The sequence below is a fragment of the Notothenia coriiceps genome, unplaced genomic scaffold, assembly GCF_000735185.1.
Source record: "Notothenia coriiceps isolate Sejong01 unplaced genomic scaffold, NC01 NC01_scaffold00036400, whole genome shotgun sequence".
Classification (NCBI taxonomy): domain Eukaryota; kingdom Metazoa; phylum Chordata; class Actinopteri; order Perciformes; family Nototheniidae; genus Notothenia; species Notothenia coriiceps.
In genome coordinates, this window is record NW_011369101.1 from 424,492 (window position 1) to 445,390 (window position 20,899).

Here is a 20,899-nt window from a genome sequence, read left to right on the forward strand (position 1 = left end):
GTCGTAACGGATTTTGGCCTTCGAGAGTTATGTGAGGAGCATCGAGAGTATCGTCGATATATACTTCTTTGATGACAATACCTGTAATTTACAATAACTACCTAATGTTCATTAGTAAAGTTTTTCACCTGTGTCTCTGTAACCTATTGTGAAGTCGTTCGCCAAATATACGCCAAAATTACGTTAACTTGGTTAAAACTAGTCTTTTGTCGTTCTCTGCATAAAACGGCAAAACCGGTGCATTTCACTTCAAACACAACAAAAATAACGGAAGTGACGGGGGACTCAAACATGCCTCGGAGACCTCCCAACAAGTATCTCTCTTTGATTTATTTGCCCGGTGAAAATGAAAGGCACAGCGTGCTCTATGGGGAAGGAGATTAAAAGTACCAAGCCCGAACAGGGGACAACCATTCACTACAAATGATTATGAATATCCGATCCGATATTTACAACCACCCATCAATAAAATCAGAAAATGAGTGTTACATATCCAATGGCCTCGATGGCGCTTGATATGACATATCAATACTCGGATTTAACATCGATGACCATCGAGGTACTTTCGTACGGGGTGTAAAGGGAGACCCTTTATTTCTTAATTTTTTGATTAGGGTTGAAGTTTTTCTTGCCAAATGTAATGACGTATTAATTACTTAATCCTTTTTGATGTAAAAGCAAACAGACAAGTAGAACTATAATTATAATAAACAGAGGAAAAAGTGTAATGTAAAGTAGAACTGAATCCTTTCTGGGATTTTACAAAAAATTAACTAAACCTGTATTATAAGTATTTATCGAAATTACATAATTTATGTATCCTGGTGTCCACGTTGAATGTTGACAAAAAAGGTATTACTAGTGGGTACGTCAACACTTGATGCGGATGAGGAAAAAACCTTCCTCTACGGTGAACTGAAAAGTTCTGTGGCTGTCCTTTAGTAGCGGTTTATTATACTCTGGGCAACCATTTCCACTCGTCGTACGGTGGTGTCGGTTCGGGACATTAGTCTAACCTAGTCTTGTTATTAAGATTTTGTGAAAAGTAACTTCTCTCACAACGACTTCTACGGTTCGTCTGGCCGGGGTGTACCTTCTTCTGTGTTAGGCCTGGTCTACTCTACTTACTACTACTACATCTACTACTTACTACTACTACTACTATACTACTACCAATAGTATCTGGGTTTGATGTTACGGTAGGAGACACTCAGAGACAGGACTTTACTTTCTGTGCAGACCGTCGTTGAAGTCTTGTTAATACCAAGAGTAGATCTTTCCTACACATTTGTTATGCCAGTTTCCTTTGTTGTATTTATTGAGTCTTTGTACTTTCGTTTTAGTTAGGTTCTTCTTGCAGAGTTCCTTCACCGGATGCTCCGTTCCACCGTTCTTATCGAACGTCTTCCGAGTTACCGGGAATGGCGTTAAACCTCAAGACGTGCTTCAGTGTGATCTTCTGACAGGTAGGTAATTGTCTTCTCGTCTCGGTCCTTCTAAAGTTTCAACCAGTTACTGTTGACCCTTGTTTAATGTAGTGGGAAACAAGGTTCCAACGGGTACTCGTTTTCTTACTTTCACCACTCCCTAGGCCACGTCAAGTATTCAAAGGATGGTTGACTTTGAAAGTCCCACCTTGTTTAAAATTTCACCCCACGTTTCGGACAAAAGGAAGAACATAGGGACTTCTGGTACATGTGACCGACTTGTTTTTCTGTGGTAGTACTGGTACTGCTTTGTCACGCTGGGCGGTTGATGTAGAGCTGGCATTGTCACCGTTTTTACGGTTTGACCTTGGACGACAGTGTCTTAAGAAAATTCCTGACAACTTCCTAGACGGGTGGACAACTAAACGGTATGACGTCTTCGTTCGCCTGATGTTTCTGTCTCTTCAAGAAGTGGGTCCGTGTCGTAGAGGGTTGATGGAGTCCCTTATAGTGTCCCGACGTTACGACTTCAACTGGCGAGCGGTAAGTTCTCTCCTCAAAGTCCTGGAAGTCAGCTACTTTGTTACAGTACGGCAACTCACAGTAGTCGAAAAACTCGTTAAAACGGTGTATTAATCTGGTGGTGTGTGTGTCGTGTGTGTGTGGTGTGTGTGTGTGTGTGTGTTGTGTGGTCGTGTGGTCTCTCTCATTCACCAATGGTAATGTTGAGATGGATTTAGGAACTCCTTCTCGATTCTATTGGCTCTATCGGTTCCAAAGTGGTGTCAATCATCAAAATCAACCGATGGGTTCCAGAGAAGTGGCAAATACACCCAAATGACCCCACAGGTGTTTTTTTTTCTATATTGATTCTGACTTTTCTACATCCAACTCACAGGTTTATCATTGCTTTGAGAAAAAAGATTATTAATTTACCCCTTTTAGAAGTGAAGATATAGTGATTTGTTCTGGGAATATCATTTTAGAGCCAGAGACCTGAAAAACAGGCTTGGGGCTTAACAGGTTAATAGAAGGTCTACGGGGCTGTTACGGCCCACCCTCTACTCCGCGGTAGTGGCTCGTGGGGAGACCCATAACATAAAATAATACGCGCAAAAACCGGTACTTGGGTAACGAGCATTTATTGATGTCCAGCCGTTTTACACACACAAGCAAACCGGAAAACTAAGAGGTCTGGAGGACTGGCCAAAAGGAACAAACAGAAGGAGGGAAACCGAGCCAGCCACACCACGGGCCGTAGGACTCAGAGCTTCCATCCCCTAACCAGAAATCAAATACATACCCAATGGGAAACAAAATAAAGCCACGAAAACTGGACTACCAGGTATTTATTAGCAGATAAATGGTCTACAGCTCAACAATGGCAGAGAGATATTTAAAGGAGAGTGTTTCCTGTTTGATGTAGAGCAGGTACTATACTTGGAGCTTTGTTCTCTGAAAACAGTACCTGCTGCGGCTGGAAATGAGAGTGTAGAGACTGAACCAGAATAGTCAGGATGTGGGCCATAAAACCAAAACAATGAGCTGAGAGACATTACAACGCTTCATAGAGCTGAGGGGAACTGCAAAGTAGGGTGATAATTCTCTGTGAGTGCATCAGAATGAGCACATCTTTCACATAACACATGTCTCTTGATCCATTGTTAATAGAAAGATATGGATTGGGGAAGCTTTAAAGACAAACCAAATTGAATCTCCTACTTTAGACAAATGTCTAGTCTCCCAAATTGGTGCCTGATGTGCGCTTACCTGCATCTTATTTGCCAATTCGTCAAATGTTTTCAACATCTGTGTCTCTCTACACATGGTTCAGGAAAGTACAAAAATGTTTTTCCTCCCGTGCGCAGTGTGGATTCTGAAGTGCGGGTGAAGCGAAAGGCTGGCCTTCTGCAGAACGTTTGTGTTCTCTGATCAAAGTCAACTATTGTTAGATTTAATCTCTGCCTTCTATGCTTTTTTAACTAAGAATTGGGGCACAATAGCACCTGTCTTAATTAAGTGCAATCATGTCATTTCCCTGCCTCTGGGTCTAAATGTCAAAGCTTAACATTGATTCGGCATGTCACTCTTAAAGAATAAGTGAAAACCTTACCTTGTGAAACTGAAACATTCCTTGTATACCCTCCAATCCTTTCTGCCTGACTCTCACATACACACTAACACTTGTTATGTTCAATTGCGATTTCATAGAAAAGTGGTTTTAAAACATGATACTGTAGCACAAAGTGAGAATATTTTCTTTATCTTTGATAAACTCAAATGGATAGTAGACTTTCAATTGAATCAATTATGTCAATAATTATAAGGTTCTACAACTATTTTTTCTCTTGTACTTATTAACGTTGGGAAGGGGATCTCTAGGGGGAGAGAGCAGGTCAACAGGATATGCCATATAAAGGCAATAAATTGTCTGTCATTATTAGACACAAACCCCAACAATTCCATGATTTGATTTAGTATAAGAAAAGTTGAAAATCGTTGAGGAAACTGATCAGGCACTATTTTAATATAGCTGGGAACGCTCATCCATCCTCTGTATGACCTTACTTATTTAGCTTGTGGTTGGGGCTTAACAGGTTAAGTTTCACGATGGTATAATTATCCTAGAGGTCACAACAACTTTTATACATTGCGGTGAAGTTTTAAAAAAAGGTATCCCTACAATGAAATGCCCTAATCGGGAGTAACCTCGTCACAAAGGAAATGGTCAGGATCAACAAGTCTCAGCTCTCCAGTTTAACTCTATGTGAGCTATTGCAAAACTGTTTAGGCACGGGATTTGTGGTCCAAAACCCTATAAGATTAGCATTAGGCATGTCTGCAAAAAGGAGACTATTGGGTATCCATAGAAGCCATTTGTATTCACCTATCTTGAGTTGAAGCGACTCCTGAGTTTATGGCTATGCCAGTTATTCCCTTGCCAAAATGTAACTTTCCAGCGTTTTTTTGCCCTCCTTACCGAAAGACTACCGCTTCTCAGAGGCAGCAAATTCTAGTGAAGTGAAGAAGGTTAAGGCAATGCTTCCGAGAAAATCCCTAAGATTTGGGGCTACACTCTGAGGTTTGGCAGGATTAACAGTTATCTAGCTGCTTCGTCAACCTCACTTGCACTCCAGATAAATCAGTGCGGGTCTGTCTTTAACGAGAGGCCTTATGCTAAAGTCTTCCTCTGAACACCATTAACCTGTCCGTGTAAAAAGGACACAGGAAGAAGACCATCAATTGCGCTTTAATCTCTCACTTGCAACCAGCATTACAGCAGTTGGCCTAATTGAATTGATAGGTTTCCTTTGGTTTTATTATTTATCCGGTTGTTAAAACACATGTGCTTTCTCCACATATTGAAATTAAAATATGAACGGGATAAGCAGGTGAGGTACTATAAAGTAGAATATTGGCAAAAATCAGGAAATAAAAGTGTAGCCTTCAATGTCTAATTATCTACTTAACTATAACAAGTGGCAGTTCGGCATTCATTTTACAACAAACTTTGCTTCAGTATCACTTTTTGTAATAGTCCCCCTACAGAAAACCCTAGATAATGATGAAAACATGCTTGCATCAAATACAAATGTCTGTTTTTTTCCTACCCTCCTGGTGCCTGTTTGTTTGGCTGTCAACTATACATATTATTGTCGACAGCCTGCAAATGTTACAAATAATTGAGAAAGCAGAAAATCAAAGAATGCAACCCCTATTAAGTCATTTTGGGATGCTATTTATGTACCCTTTAGCACAATTTTAAATTTGCTTACCTAAAGTTAAGTTAAGGGGAAGTGCATTAGTGGTCCGTTTAGGAACTGATAGTCAATTGAAACCAATACTGAAATCTAGCATGTTCCATAGATAATATCTAGATGTACAGAGCATAACTATAATCTGCTGCAAGAGCTGGATAATGACTATTTCAAAGGCCTATTTGTTCTTAATGTGGAGTTCTGCCTCGGTCCCCCAAGCTGCATTATCACCAACATCTCAGATTGTATCCCTGAAAATGGCTCTGTTTTTTTGTGTAGATTGGAAATCTGTTAGCTGAATGTAAAAAAGAGATGAAGAATGTTTTTATCTACATGAAATGGTACATTTTGAGGGTCACTCTTGTTTGTAGTACTAATGTGTATTGTTGTCCAATTAGCTTAAGTATGTAGCATGGCTTTGTCATAGGATTTCATACTTCTCTGTGAAGACTAGGCAGGCCATGTCCTGAGGGTCTGGGGGTTGCTCTGAATAATGATGGGATGCCAGATGGTCTCTGCCAGACAGGCTTTCTCCAGTGGATCTGGATGCTGCCCTGTACAACATTATCAGCCTGTCATAACAAACTAATAGACAGGGAAATAAAATAAACAGTCAAGAAATAATTAACCATGTGATGTGTAGCGTTTTTGCTCTGTGGGGGTGTGCAGGTGAGCCCCTCATTGTTTTATCCCCCACAACCTAATATAATCCTCCACCTGTCACATACCTGTAGAGTATGGGTAGTGGGGGCCACAGTTTTTGCTGACTAAACAAACAGGTCCACTGGCCGACCAATAAGCTTGTTTTCACACACTTCAATGATTCCAATAATTTAAACACATAATTTGGATAGCACGCTACAACATAATAATAATAATAATAGTACATTTTATTTTTAGGCGCCTTTCATGACACCCAAGGACAACGTACAATTTGTTAAAAAAAGAAAAGAAAACGCTAATAGGCAACAGAACATGATAAAAACACAAACAGGAAATCATGGAGGAGACAGTCAAGTGGACACAAATGAAACATATAATGGGGAGCACTACAGTGAGTAGGCAGATTTGAACAGGTGGGTTTTTAATTGGGATTTGAATATGGTGGTTGTGTCTGACTGTCGGATGTGCGGGGGGAGGGAGTTCCAGAGTCTGGGAGCAGTGCAGCTAAAAGCCCGAGCACCCATGGTGACGAGGCGTGGGGTGGGGACGGTCAGCAAACCAGCAGTGGAGGAGCGGAGGGAGCGAGAGGGGGTGTACTCTTGAAGAAGGTCAGCCAGTTAGGAGGGGGGGGGCAGGTTATGTAGGGCTTTGTAAGTGAGCAGTAGGTTTTTGAAGTTGATACGGGATTGAACCGGGAGCCAGTGGAGTTGGATGAGGATGATGTGTTCTGAGGCCTTGGTGCCGGTGATGATCCGGTCTGCAGAGTTCTGTATGATTTGTAGTTTATTGATGAGCTTGGTGGGTATGCCTGAGAGGACGGCGTTACAGTAGTCGATGCGGGACGTGACAAATGTATTGACCAGGACTTCAGTGTTTGATTGAGAAAGCGATGGGCAGAGTCTGGAGATGTTGCGTATGTGGAAGAAGGCAGTCCGGGTGATGTGATTTATGTGAGGTGAAAATGAGAGGGAGCTGTCCAGGATGACACCAAGGCTCTTAACTTGGCCAGAGAAGGGGATGGAGTAGCCATCAATGACGAGGTTGGAGGCAGGGGAGGATGAGGTTTACAAAACAATTTTAAAACAAATTAAAAAAAGGTGGGTCTTGAGTTTGCTCTTCATAGTATTAATCCAGTTTTAGATGAGTCGTAAGTTTTGTGTCAAATTCCCATTTTCGGTCATCAAATGATATCGATTATTTCCAAAATTCATGTCAATCTAGTCTTGCTCAAACAATCATTTTGTTATTTCAGTCAAGGTTATTTCAAGATTTGATTTGATCATAATTCTCTGATGAAAAACACGGTTGAAATGATTAGGAATGCAGCTTTGATCAGAGTCCTCTTGACTGTGCATCAGTGATGCCCAGCCGGCTTGCAAAAATGTTAAACATTATAACAACACAATTGTCCCTGTGAAGTTATCAAACATATTACGTTATGGTTCCGTAACTTGATTTCTGCTTTCTACCAAAGATCGACATTATCCAAACCAGATACAAAACCGTACATTGTGAGGTCTGATAGTTTGGAACAGGACATTTTAATATGTGGGTAGATAAAAAAAAACAGCCAGACCACAGGAACATTTTTCCGGCCAATCATATGTGGTCACCGTGTGGTGCTGTTATGTGCTTATAGTATACTTATCATTCCAGTTAAACATGGATATGGTTTAAAATGATGGCTTCACACACGTCATATCCAAACAATGGAAAATGTGCTGGCAGAAAAACTCATTTCCTATACTTTCTATATGTGAATGCTCAGTATTGTGTTTAAAGTGATGCTTTCTAACAGTAGATTCTTTCCCCTCAGGTTCTTGTAAATGACTTCTTCCTGGTTGCTTGCCTGGAGGATTTCATAGAGAATGCCCGCCTCTTCATCTTTGAGACCTTTTGTAGGATTCATCAGTGCATCAGCATCAGGTACACCGTCTTCGTAGTCTTTGAACTTGTCAAAAACGGCGTGTGCAGTGCCTTATTTATTAGTCAAAGCCCAGAAACAGAAACTCTCGTATATCCAAATGATTGATGTTCTGCAGCGCTCCCAAATTGCAGTTGTTTTTCATCCTAGTTCCTTTTGAAGCGTTATCAACAGTAAAGAGAATTTTGAAGAATTTAATGGATATTTACTTAACGGAAAGGCCTCCTCCTCTTCTCTCTCCACTCAGCATGCTGGCAGACAAGCTCAACATGACGCCGGAGGAGGCGGAGAAGTGGATCGTCAACCTCATCCGTAATGCCAGACTCGACGCCAAGATCGACTCCAAACTGGTGAGGCTTTGCTTTCACTAATCCACATCCAGTCAGATATCCTTCAACTCGCCCAGCATAGCATAAACAACCCTGTACAGAACGGTGCAGTCAAGTTTGATGTTATTATGTTTGACAGTTAGCATCGCAAGTGCTCCCTCGACAGAAAGCATTAGGACTTTCCCATTCGATTTTGGACTGAAATAAACACGGTCTCTGGTGAACACGCGTTTATGATACTGACACTTGTTCTTCAGCAGGACCCTTTCAACACATTAACACCACTTTTATTTGATTGTTTCACAACCGCCAAGCTCAAGGCGGCTAATGTTCGGCCTGATGACTCTTCTCATTTAGGTCCTGTGTCCGCTAAGCTCCTTTTTTCTGGCAGGAAGTAGCCGAAGAGTTTCCTCCCAACGCTTCTTTCATTGTTTCTATGACCACTACATCTTCATATTCAGCTGCTATTACTGACATACTGACTCTCGTTGAGTGAGGAGGCATTCTGTGTGTCTGTGGAGATAAAAGGATAACGCTCACCGGTTACAACATCCAGTGTCCAGCTGATATGCTCCAACAAATCAAATTCTTGGTCTTCACTATGATAGTGAATCAACCTTCTCCACCATTTACTACAGTGACGTCAACGATGCCTTTTGGGACATTTGAAATATTTTCAAATCAAAGGGGCTGCGCAAAAAAAGGTGGAGCAGTCGGGGAAAAGATGCTGGGAGTGTTGCCCTTTCTTGAGGTGATGGCATGTTCTTATTAGAATTAACTGAAAAAATAAGCGTGCGCTCAGAAAAAGGCAATATGTCGACAAAGGCCCTTGTTAGCAAAAGCCATTAATATACAAACGACACATAGAAGCTTCAGACAATAACAAGTGGGTTGTTTCCTGACTTTGAGACGAGGGAGCAAGGTTGTGGTAAAATGCTAACTAACTTCCTGGTTTTAGGACTCATTCCTGCACCACTCTATTATCTACTATGAGATGTCAAACCGTTATGAAAATAGATGTAACTTGCCCTTACAGGACCGAAGGCAGCATCGAGTGCGTTCTTCTGAATATTCATCTGTGAACTTGTTCCCCAGGGTCATGTGGTGATGGGCAACAACGCGGTGTCTCCGTACCAGCAGGTAATCGAGAAGACCAAGAGCCTGTCCTTCCGCAGCCAGATGCTGGCCGTGAACATAGAGAAGAAGGTCGCCCATAGCAACAGGAATGAGGTACACTGAGAACTAAACATTTTAAAGAGATGTTAACATGTCTACCTTTAATAGTCAACCGACAAAATTGAGAAGGACAATAAAAATCTTTTCAAATGTGTGGGTTACGCCAAATATTCATGGCCTTGTAGTCCAATAGTTGCATTGGCGGAATATTCGGTTATGAAACAATAGATCGTTCCTTTCAGGCTAAATGAAGGTATTGAATATACAATCAATTATAGTTTTGCTTGTTTTTTTTACAGTAAATCATGATATAAATCATATTCTTAGATACAAATCATCCTTTATAATAAATATATAAAATATTTTAAAATATAAATAAATAGACTCATTTAGAGTGAGTGCACTACATATTTTTGTATGCACTCAATATGAAACATTTGTATACCTATAATACAATACCTGTCATGTGAATGAAAGCATTCAAGCCTAAAATAACTCAAACAAATACATTAGGAAAATGCTATTATTAATTATTAAATATTTAGTGAAACCAAGCTAGTATTAATTACAAACTGGATTGGTTGAAGCGGCTGCATTAGTCGGCCAATCACATCCTTCATTTAATGAAATAACTCTTACAGGGATTTGGCTGTAAAGAAAAGGATGACATGCAGATATGATTTGGTTTGGGTCATTTCAGTACCCCTCCCTAACAATCTGTTTACAATCAGCCAATCAGATGTAACTTTGTTAACTCTTCGTTGAGGGCACCCAAAGTAATCTTGAAGATTGATACGCTGGCTGTTACCAGTTCAAGGCTAATGTATTTGAAATGTATTTTATACTTTATAAAGACACTTGTTCTAAAGTGTTCTTTTTAGATGTTGGCATTTCAAATGTTCCTAATGGTCACCTTCCACTTTCCTCTGTCTTACTGCGCTCTGATGAATCAATATTGTAAACATCCACAGATAACTTCTAATGTATTTCATTTTGTGTTTTAAAAAATAAATGTTGAGCATTCCTTCTAATGCTTTGGATTTGTTGTTGTGCTTTCTCTCAGACACCAAACTGGGCTGCTCAAGACTCTGGCTTCTATTGAAATGGAAAGCGGCTTCAAGAGGATGCAGATGGCTCTTGGGGATATCATTTAGGCTTTTTATTGAATTTATTTATCAGCATAGTATTTATCATTATTTAACTGGCAGCTTAACCTCTGCAGTAAGAAAAAACATTGTCTTCTCTTCATTTTAAATGATATCTGGTTTCATTCATAATTGATTTACACTTTGTAAGTAACAAATGTCATAAGTTATCATTAAAACATTTGTGCCTCTTTGAAGAGATTTGTTTCTTCTTTCTTTATTTTCATTTGACCACTAGATGGCGCATTTTTGTTTCCTAAGTCTCGACAGACAGAATTTCCTGCCATAGAGCCAGAATATAATATTTTAAAAAGGGTTACAGGGGGGGGGGGAGTGTGTGGCAGAGAAACTCCCTCTGGAGGGAACACAGGGATTGAATCCTTTGCAGACCATCTACATGCACACAAACCTATAACACACTACAGGAAAGGGACAACCACAAAAAGCATAATAGAGCCCTTATAAGAACAGACAGAAGGAACTTTGACATAAAAAGAACACTTTAAAAGAGATACTGAGATTTCTACAAAAAGCCTTGGCGTTGGAGGCGCTAATAATTTGATCATTGGAGAGACTGAATCGGATGAATGGGCGCTTCATGTTCTTGGCTCCTCTGTTAACGGCAGTAAGTTGTTTCTGCTCATCCACTTCATGTTCAACCACACTTTGTTTCTGGAAGTTGAATGACACTGCAAAGCCTTCACCTTTTTGGAATATGGTAAAGCGAATATTAGCCCTGTGTTATCTCCTGTACATAAGTCTTCAGTACATATTCAAACAGTAACATACTGCCAGGGTTTATAACAAGTGTATTAATATAGCACACAGGTGTAGACTCAATGTGTTTGAAAAAGTAAATAGCAAAGACAAGATGGGAAGGTATTTTACGAATACAAAAAGAGAGAATACAATTGGAATTAAGGAATTTTTTTTTTTTTTAAGTTTGACTTGCTAACCACACACTTAAGACTTCCCAAAAGGCTCGTGAACGTTTTTTTATTCTTTTAAAGACAACTTTTTTTTTCACAGACCTGAGTTTATGTGCTAGTCAATTCCAGAGAGTAATGGGGGTTATTTAAAACCTGTTAGGTGAATCATTTTGGTTCACTTAAGTTCACTATATCTTTGTTATCTTGTACACACCTTGTAAGTCTGTCTAAGAATATCTTGACCTGTAGGTCCAGGTTTTTTACATATTTATGGACAGAAGCTCCACGAAAACCCCTTTAAAGGGGATCTATGAGTCAAGACACAATCATGCATCCGTCATTATTAAAATACTGCTGGCAGCTGTTCAGGTAGAGAGGGGAAAGGGCCCTTGGTGCATTTCTGTGAGGCCCCTCTGCATTACAACTCCTTCTACACTACAACTTCTGATGTTCAGCAGGGGAGTGGCTGACGGTTATTCTGCCACTGTAGCTCCTAACCACTCCTCCCAACTGTTTCCCTTACGCACACACACACACACACACACACACACACACACACACACTTTTCTAGGACTCCGTAAAACACAACAGACACAATCTCATACACACACACACACACACACATGCTCACACACTCTGAGAGCTGACGTGGGCTGAGCAGGGCTCCTTGTGGAACAGCTGGTATCCATCTGCTCTCCTTGCTGCTGCTGGAGCACCGTGGCTGCACTCAGGACACACACACACACACACACACACACACACACACACACACACACACACACACACACACACACACACACACACACACATACATCCATTAGCTCTGCTGCACACACACTCTGCAGATCAGACAGTGGACAGCCTTCAGCATGGACGTCCTGACAGCCTGGGCTGCTACTAACCCGGCTGTGGCCCGACTCCTCTGGGTCCTGGTCCTGGTGCTGGCCACCCTCCTGGTGTGGCTCTTCTTCTTCTGCTGCTACAGCTGGAACCAGAGATCCTCACCCTCCCTGGAGAGGTACCTGGCAGGTAGGTGGGCCCTCAACCCTTCACACACACCCTTTATGGGTGTGTGAGGCCTGATGCACATACTGCTGCTGCATGCTCTTAAGTTTTTACTTTAATTCAGGCTCGAGCACTGAGTGGAAATGCCTCTTTTCCCTTAAGTGCGGTAATTGTAAACCGTTTCCTTTCCAAGACTCCAGTACTTTCCAGAAATTGCCAGTTCGTGTTGGCTCTGCCTGTATTTTGTGGTCGGAGCAGTTCTCTTTAAATGTTCCTGTACCCATGTGAGAGCATACAATGGGGCTTTCATGCCCTTTATTACAAAAAAACATGTCTATTTTTAGGAAGCCGCTGAGCCCAATCACAGGCATACTTTCCTGTTTGACTATGTTGTACCACACTCCAGATTGTGAGCTTAATGATATGTTATATACAGTATAACATATGTTGATGTTACATCATGGGTCAACATTCATCTCAAGCCTACAAGTTACAGGGATTTTGCAGAATCCTGATAAGAGGCATGCATCTGCTAGAAACGCTGATCTTTGCAGTAATCCATGGTTCATCTCCACTGTCCTAGAGATATGTCTGGGTCACGTTCACCACTTCTTGTTAGTAATACTTTGTTTATTTTTTGTGATATTATATTATACAAAAAATGTGTTGTTGTTTTTCTCTATACAGTGATGGTTAAGCGCTCCAAATCTAAGGCTCCGGCTAAGGTGAGAAATTGTCTTAAGTGTGACTTTATTCTGTCTTTTTTTATTAAAGAATGTAATGTTTTGCACCAAAACTGTCAACACACCCTGCCATGTTCAATCTGCTTTTATTATTGCAGTAGTGTGTCAGCTTGTAATCCCTCCTTCAGACTGCAGAGGTCCTCATTCACTTACACTTCGCTCAGTTTCGTGCCCAGGCTGATCAAGTCAACTATTCAGTGTTATCAACCATTATCCCGTGGTGGTATCACATGATTGTATGGCTCTACCATTGTGCGACACACATTTTAAATGTTCATATGTCAATCCCACATTGTGTTGTGTCAATTTCAAAGATCCTATTGGAGGTTTCTTCAGCACATACGTATCAGTAGTAGCCTACTGATACGTTTAATACCATGCTGCATCAAGACCGTACTAAAATATGTACACCAGCCAAAAGTACTTAGAATATAACAAATTAAGATATTCAATATGTAGAAAAAACGTGTCAGTGTTTTACTATTATATATGATGCTTCTGTAATAATATAACTGCTCCATTAATTTGTATGTTGCATTTGATTTCTGTTTATTTATGGTTGTGCTCATTTAAGTTGTATGAAATGAAAATGCTCAAGCAACAAACCTACGAAGTGCCGATATGTGTTCCATGGATTACATCCTAACACTACGTACATGTTCAATGCTTTTAGAGGGTTTTAGGTTTTAACTAAAGATTGGGATTCAACCTTGATGAATACCACTTAGTAATACAATATAAATGCAGCTTCAAAGGCATCCTTCAGTTTTGAGTAAACTTGCAGCACTCAGGAATGCTAGTTTAGAATGTTTAATGCTTAGCCTACCACACATCCATGAGTTATTAAAGCAGGTCAGCAACATTTACATTGGTACACTGCCATTTTCAAGCATTGAAAGGCACCTCAGTGCTATGAGCTAAATGCTAACATGCTCTCAGGAATTCACTATCTCTCTCAATGTTAGCATGCTAACATGAGTTAGCACTAAAGGCTGCTAGGAATTTCAGTTTTTAAGAGTCAAAAATATGGTACAATAAAAACTTTGACCTCATGATGCATCTTACTGAGAATGTTACTAAAAAACAAAGTAACAACAATTAATACTGGGGTGAACACAAATGTCAGAACCAAAGGTTATTGCAATCTGATAGAGATATTTCGCCCAAAACCACATAAAGCTTGTGCCAAAGGAACTTCAGTGATACACTAAAGATGTGAGGATTCATCATCTGGGAAATGTTTAATGTCTGTCCAACCTTGTTGTGTTAATCCGTCCAGTATTGTTGAGATATTTCAATCAGAACCTGTTTTTTTCTGGCTGCAGGCTAACGTTTAGGAACGTTGAGGTTGCTGATTTATACAGCACAGGAGTGATTCACTGAGCAGTGTATCCTGTATTTATATTTGAAGTTCTGTGACAGTAATAAGGGGAAGTGATGCATTCCATTTTTCCAGCATTAGCAACAGTGTTTCTTTATTATAAATGCAGGAGGAACTAGCATTTGCTGAAGCTCAAAAAGTAAATGCATTGTTCTGGAACAAAGACCCAGTCAGTTAAAGAGCATGCACCGTTAGTGCATCTACTACCGTTTTTAAAAGCCAAACAAAGTGAATGTAATATTGAACAGATACTCTTTAGCTTTAGCCCCCTCTTCTAACATATTATTGTGTATCCTTCTTCCTATATAATCTAAGTACCACATTATAACCTCTTGGCAGCTGCAGCTTTATCACGCTGCAATACCATTACTAAGTATGCTGAGAGTGGGCTCATAACAGAGATCTGTAACTGTAGTGGCATCACTCAGTGTGTTTTTGGCCCTGTCATTATGAGTGCTGTTACACAGTGGAGAAGCACTGTGCAGTCATTGTGTGTGATACGTTTGAGAGACTCTCTGAAATGCCTCCATGAGTGAAGCCCTTTGTCTGTTCGGCACAGACACACCAACAGACATCCAGTCCCTCCTGCAGCAGCCAATGTGTGGACAGAGAGACATGTTAGGGCTCTTTCACAGCAGCCATAAGTTATTAAGATGTCAGTCTGTTCTGAATTAGATCACATAGGAGACAATGACAGAAAAGTACGAAACACATGGATCTTATTGTGTCAATACTGTATCAGCATTTACTTCATATCTTAGGAAAATGGGTGTTTAATGTCAAACCATAGTCATCGTATTGCATACATTTATTCAGAAGACAGTCAGAGATTGTAGGAGACACAGCAGAGCTCAGTGCCCTCACATTTCTAGCATATCCATCGCGCTATGCGGTACATGAACGATTTCATTGTGATTGCATGTGATTTTTCTAAAACTGTATGAAAGAAAGGGCTTGTTCATTCTTTCGATAATGGGAATGTCACTTACATATTCTTTCAGCTTTCATTCAGAGGAAAGAAAGGTACGGAGGGCCTGTATGATTCCCTCACTTTGGGGCTTTTGTTTCTTAATTCACGTGCTGAGACATTTTGAAGATGTTCTCTATTTGCCCGTTTATGGTTTATTTGCATGAGTTGCCTTGTATTGAGCTTCAGGGCCACCATAGAGAGGACAACCACTCTTAGTCTGGTATTCATCCAGATGGAAATTATTCACAGTTAATGAAAACTCTCAAAGCGTGCTGCAAAAAAGACAAAAACAGCTATAGAAAAGAATAAAACTATAATATGACCCATAGTAGACACTACTCTGTGATAATATAATAATATAATATAGGGAGGGATGAAACCCTCTGTAATGGTCACACATGCAGAGCACACAGCACACACAGTGACATGTGGTCTCTGCATTTAACCCATCCTAGTCCCAGGAGTCTAGTACTAGGAGCAGTGCGAAGCTATTGTACAGCACCCGGGGAGCAATGGGAGTGGCGGGGGAAGGGGGTTGTCTGGTGCCTTGCTCAAGGGCACCACGGCAGGGCAGGAGGTGAACTGGGACCTCTCCAAGTAGCAGTCCACACTCCATTTTTAGGTCTGGTCGGGGACTTGAGCTAGCGACCCTACAGCGCCCAGTCCAAGCCCCTACTGACTGAGCCACTGCCGGACTGATTTATAATCTTTAAAATAAGCAGTCAAATCCAATCCGTAAATGCTACTATCAAAAGTTCCCAAGTTTCCCTTCAATTATAGCACGATTTATCACTTGGGTTCCAACAACTCATTTGATGGAGTTGTATTCCTCTTCAGAGAGTTTCAGCAGCAGGAAAAACAAAACCCCATTTGTTTACCTGACAGCTCTAATCAGAATCAAAGGCCTCTGAAGAAGGAGGCTTTTGTCTGCCTCGGTCAGTGCATGCCAGATCTGAGGAGCTGCCGTTTTCCAATGGTGAGATCTGTAATTGGAAAGTGAGTTTTCCTCGAAGCAAACATTAAAAATAAGCTTTAGTTTTGGAAATTAAATCAGAAATTGGTTCCATGTGGTTTAATGTTACAGGGATTTCATGTGATTTGTTCCTAGACTGTACTAAATTGTTGTTATTTTCACAAGGGATTAACATGATACAGTAGGAACAACTCTCCAGGTTGATTTAAACATTTTGTCATTTCAGAGGAAGAAAAAGCCCAAAGAGAAGGCTGCTGCTTGTGTCCAGTCAGAGGAAGCTGTGGTGAAGGAGCCACCGTGTCCTTTGGTCAGGAAGAGGAAGAAACGACCTCTTAAAGCCCCGGTGGAAACTGTGACTGCAGCCACATCACAGAAGGTGAGCAATGTTTCTCCACTGTGTCCTCAAACGCCTCTTTTCCTGGTTTCTCCACTGCTTTAATAACTCTGTTTTGAACCTTTTAAAACTGTTTTATGGATTTAAAGCTGTTTGTTCTTATATATCTTTAAGTCAGCTGTTCTAAAGGAAAATTGCAGATATAACCAATACATGTTGATTTTTAACTAAAACACTTTTAGTTGACTACTAGGGAGGACTTTGCCTTGCGATGATATGATTGAGTGCCTGAAGTCTTAAAGAGACAGGCGTACTATGTTTTTCATTTTATTTAAATATATTTTAGGTTGTACTTAGGACACTGAATGATTTTTAATAATACAAATAATAATAATAATACATTTTCATTTGTAAAGCTCCGTTCATAGCTAAAAACAAAGCAATCCCAGAGTGCTACAGTAGGGCATAAAAGACATAGATAAAAACACTTGCTTAAGAATAGGCTTTTTTTAAAGAAAGGTATTTAGGCCCATTTTAAAAGGGTCAGTGGCCTGTGGAGCCTTCATGTGGTCTGGGAGGGAATTCCACAGGTAAGCCCGATCCCCCATGGTGCGGAGGGGTGAAGCAAATGTTTGTTTGTGGAACAGGGCTTGCATGTAGAGGTTTGTGGGGAGAGTATATCCTTCTCTTAAGCCCCACGGACCCGGTTCCGGGGCCGAAATCGCGTCATTTGCAGGAAACAACGTCTAAGGAACCTTAATATTTAATAAACTATGAATATTTGATATCCATATAACGGGAAAAAACTAATTTAACTGATCATTTTCATTAAATAAAAATAAATAAAAAACACAATGCTAACAGTGAGCCTCTGAATTAGCCCCGAGCAAAAAATGCTAACCTATTACTGCATCGAAAATCACTCCTAGCTCCCTTATTACTTATCCTAGCTGCACATCAAACACATCGTTTATGATCGTAAAGACACAGAATCTAACGGTGCCCGCCTCAAGACTGAAAGATACAAACTCGCGACGTTATCAACAAAAACGTACATCAAAACATTTGGCGCTAGGTAGCCTACAGCGCTAACATGGCTTACCTTGGTTTTGTCTGGTCAAAACTGGTCTTCAATGGCATTAAAACAATAAAAACGATGCTGTAGTTAATCCATAGGTAAATATCCAATGTGGCTGTGTCCCCTTTGCAATGTTCTGATAATCTATAAGCAATAAAACTGCAATTCCGTTTTCAAATAGTAGAGCAGGCCATTCCTACGCTCTGTAGCAAGATTGAATCCGCGAATACGCTACCTTTTTTTAACATGAGTGTGTGCGGGACGATTCCGAAGAAGAAGGGGGGCCAGAGATAAGGAAAATCCACTCAAATGGCCCCAGAAGAGGTTTCTTTTGCTAAATCTGTCTAAAAAGGTCAAATATCTCTTGTTTTGCATCAATCTTGATACAGGGTACTTATTATATGTTGTACTTTGGATTCATAAAGCTTTTAGTCTACTAACCCATCATCCAAGGTTAGTTTTCACCAGTGGTGTAGTGGGGATGTTTTTACTGGGGGGACGCTATTTTAATTAGGTCATCCCACACAATGCCACACAAGTGCGCACGCGCGCAGTGCACTCACAAAACGGGCAAACAGGTCCACAGAAACTACCGGTATGCTTAGTTCTACTTTAGTTACTGTACTGAAAAAAGCAGACGGCGCTGCGCTCAACACACACACAGACTCAAAACCATGGACACACTGGCATATAAGTTACATAAACAAGTTATAGGCCTACATTGCATAAACTACAGTATTGCAACTAAGCAGACAACGCTGCTTCTCTCTCTCTATCTCCACTTTCAAAATCTATCTAACACAATTCCCAAAGTTGTCCTGAAATTAACTTATTGAATAAACGAAACGAAAAATATAGCCTACTTATGCAAACAACATTGAATCTGGACTTGAAATTATTCTGATTAAGCCTAGCCACATTGCAAATAACTCCTGGACAGTACCAACTGCGGAGTAGTTGCAACGGCACCTTAGCCTTTGTCTGCTTCCTACCGTCTGGCCACACCAAGAGGGAAAAAATATTTTACCCCCTAGTCTACCCACACACGTTAAAAATTTATACCATAAGTGATTGATGAGTCGAGGGGCCCTTTCAAATTGAGATTCCATGCAGTTCCTCACCAGTCCGCTAACAAGCTTGGAGTCTAAACTCCTCCTATGTAGCCTAATGGACAGTGAACCAGCACTTAGCTGCCTAGTCAGAATAAATGAGAGCGTCCTAGGACCTCCCCCAGACCCATCATGCGAATTAGGTCAGAATAAGACACAAAACAATCTGAATCTTCCGAATACATGGCCAGGTCCCTCAGGTGCACACCCCTCCACGACTCCTCATACCACTACCCCAGAGATGAGTTCCCCGGGTAAAAGGTTTAGAGACTGATGGTTCGACTCTACTAACACAGGCCCAGGAGCCGTCAATTCAAGTCTTGGGTAAAGCCACTACACCAAACCGAGGCGGTACCCGACGCGAACAGTAGGATTAGACAAAGATATATATGTACCTAGCTAAAAGCTTACCGCATCACAACCCCCTCAACGCCCGACGATAACAAGCCACCTGACCTAAACGTGACGAAAAACGTCTTACTACACCAAAGACCTACCGAAGTAGCCAGACGCTGGAAGTACGTGAAGTGACCTAGACCAAGCGTTGGCTCAACACTTCGCCATACCCTACCCTAGTCGTATGAGGTTTTGACTCCGGTACACAAAGAGTACGTCCTTTGGCTACCTGACAGGTTAAAGGTTCATCCCTTACCTCAAATGGAGGTTACACTTCCTCAAGTTTCAAAGAGCCCAGACAAGAGCTCACTGTCCCTTAGTTACCTCGCACTCTACCCAAGCCCTTACCTCGCGCCACTCGCATGAACGTCAGCGAAATGGACGTGGCAACACTGCTTCCTCGGACTCGGTCTTCCTTTTACGAGAGACAGATTGGGACGCGGTAAAAGCAAGGATGGAAGAGTGGAAAACATGCCAAGTAAACTTCTATACCCAGTACTGGCTTTCATTGCTCTAGCGAACCCATGTATACGCCAGGCTACTAACCCAAGAAAGAGGCGTCCCACCGAACACCAGTAGAGGAATCCACTATTACCACTCTTCAAGAACCTAGTAGAAAAGGCCATCCCGAGCACTCAACTATGGCGAGGAGGAAGCGCAGCTTCCTCGGTCCAACTCCACCAAAGCCGTGAATCAATCCTACGGTGGACCCGCGGAGATACCCTCCACAGGTCCGTGCAAAAAAAAGAGGTACCACCCTTATTCTGAATTCCCCATTTAGGATACATCTTGAGGTCTACCTCCCTAATAATAGAGAAGCGACCGGACCCTCGCGGAACCCTAGGGTCAAGTCTCGACAACTACACTCGGTCCCTTTCAAAAAAAAAAAAAAAAAAAATCTTTACAAACCCCGAGAGACGACTTGACGATGAGAGGCGCTATGCTTGCCTATTCGCCCTCTTCTACTACCTTACCACTTACTAACCAAATTGCTACACACGTTAACGAAAACATAAAAAAAAGGGGAAAGCTAATCCTCTTTTGTTTATAAAAAAGCCTTCATTTCCTCCGTCTTCTGTGATGTGATGGAGTCTTAGGGTCGATATGCAAATCCTTGATGTAGGGTACACGGGACACATAGATTTGAGGCACTAATAAGAGTCGAGACACTAACCAACTGGAGGTTGACGTTAAGGTATACTTTTTTTTGCAAAGCATTTTTATTTAGTATGAAATAAGTGTCCAAAACGAAATGAGAAACTTTCAGTAGTGTACTTACGTAACATTATATATCCAAGACCGACGTCAATTTAATTAATGTGTAACAGCAATCAAAGGAAATAAATAAATAGGATATTATCTAGGCCCGATCTTTCTGGGACCTTGATAAAAAATAGCAAGTCAAACTTCAGTGTATTTCAAATATAATAATAAAACAAAAACTAATATAAACAAAAAAAATAATTAGTATGATCTAGCACCCAGACAACTCTGGTTAGACAAAGACACAACTACACCAAAAAAAGGTAGCGAAAACACAATGTTTCCATAGTTTGTAA

The 20,899-nt window shown here is 40.9% G+C and overlaps 3 protein-coding genes across 3 annotated transcripts in view; 1 reads left to right on the top strand and 2 right to left on the bottom strand.

The window, feature by feature from the left end:
* LOC104963747 (eukaryotic translation initiation factor 3 subunit E-B) overlaps positions 1–10,589 on the top strand; it is a 30,923-nt gene extending 20,334 nt beyond the window's left edge. Inside the window, exons 10-13 of the mRNA XM_010792392.1 lie at positions 7,665–7,774; positions 8,020–8,122; positions 9,197–9,331; positions 10,341–10,589. Of these exons, the coding sequence (XP_010790694.1) occupies positions 7,665–7,774; positions 8,020–8,122; positions 9,197–9,331; positions 10,341–10,379 (387 nt within the window). The 3' untranslated portion in view covers positions 10,380–10,589. The remainder of the gene's footprint in view (positions 1–7,664; positions 7,775–8,019; positions 8,123–9,196; positions 9,332–10,340) is intronic.
* LOC104963762 (forkhead box protein P1-like) overlaps positions 1–20,899 on the bottom strand; it is a 924,791-nt gene that overhangs the window by 289,243 nt on the left and 614,649 nt on the right. The window lies entirely within an intron of this gene.
* Positions 1–20,899, bottom strand: part of LOC104963749 (mitochondrial import receptor subunit TOM40 homolog) — a 666,013-nt gene that overhangs the window by 219,676 nt on the left and 425,438 nt on the right. The gene's annotated exons all lie outside the window — the stretch shown is intronic.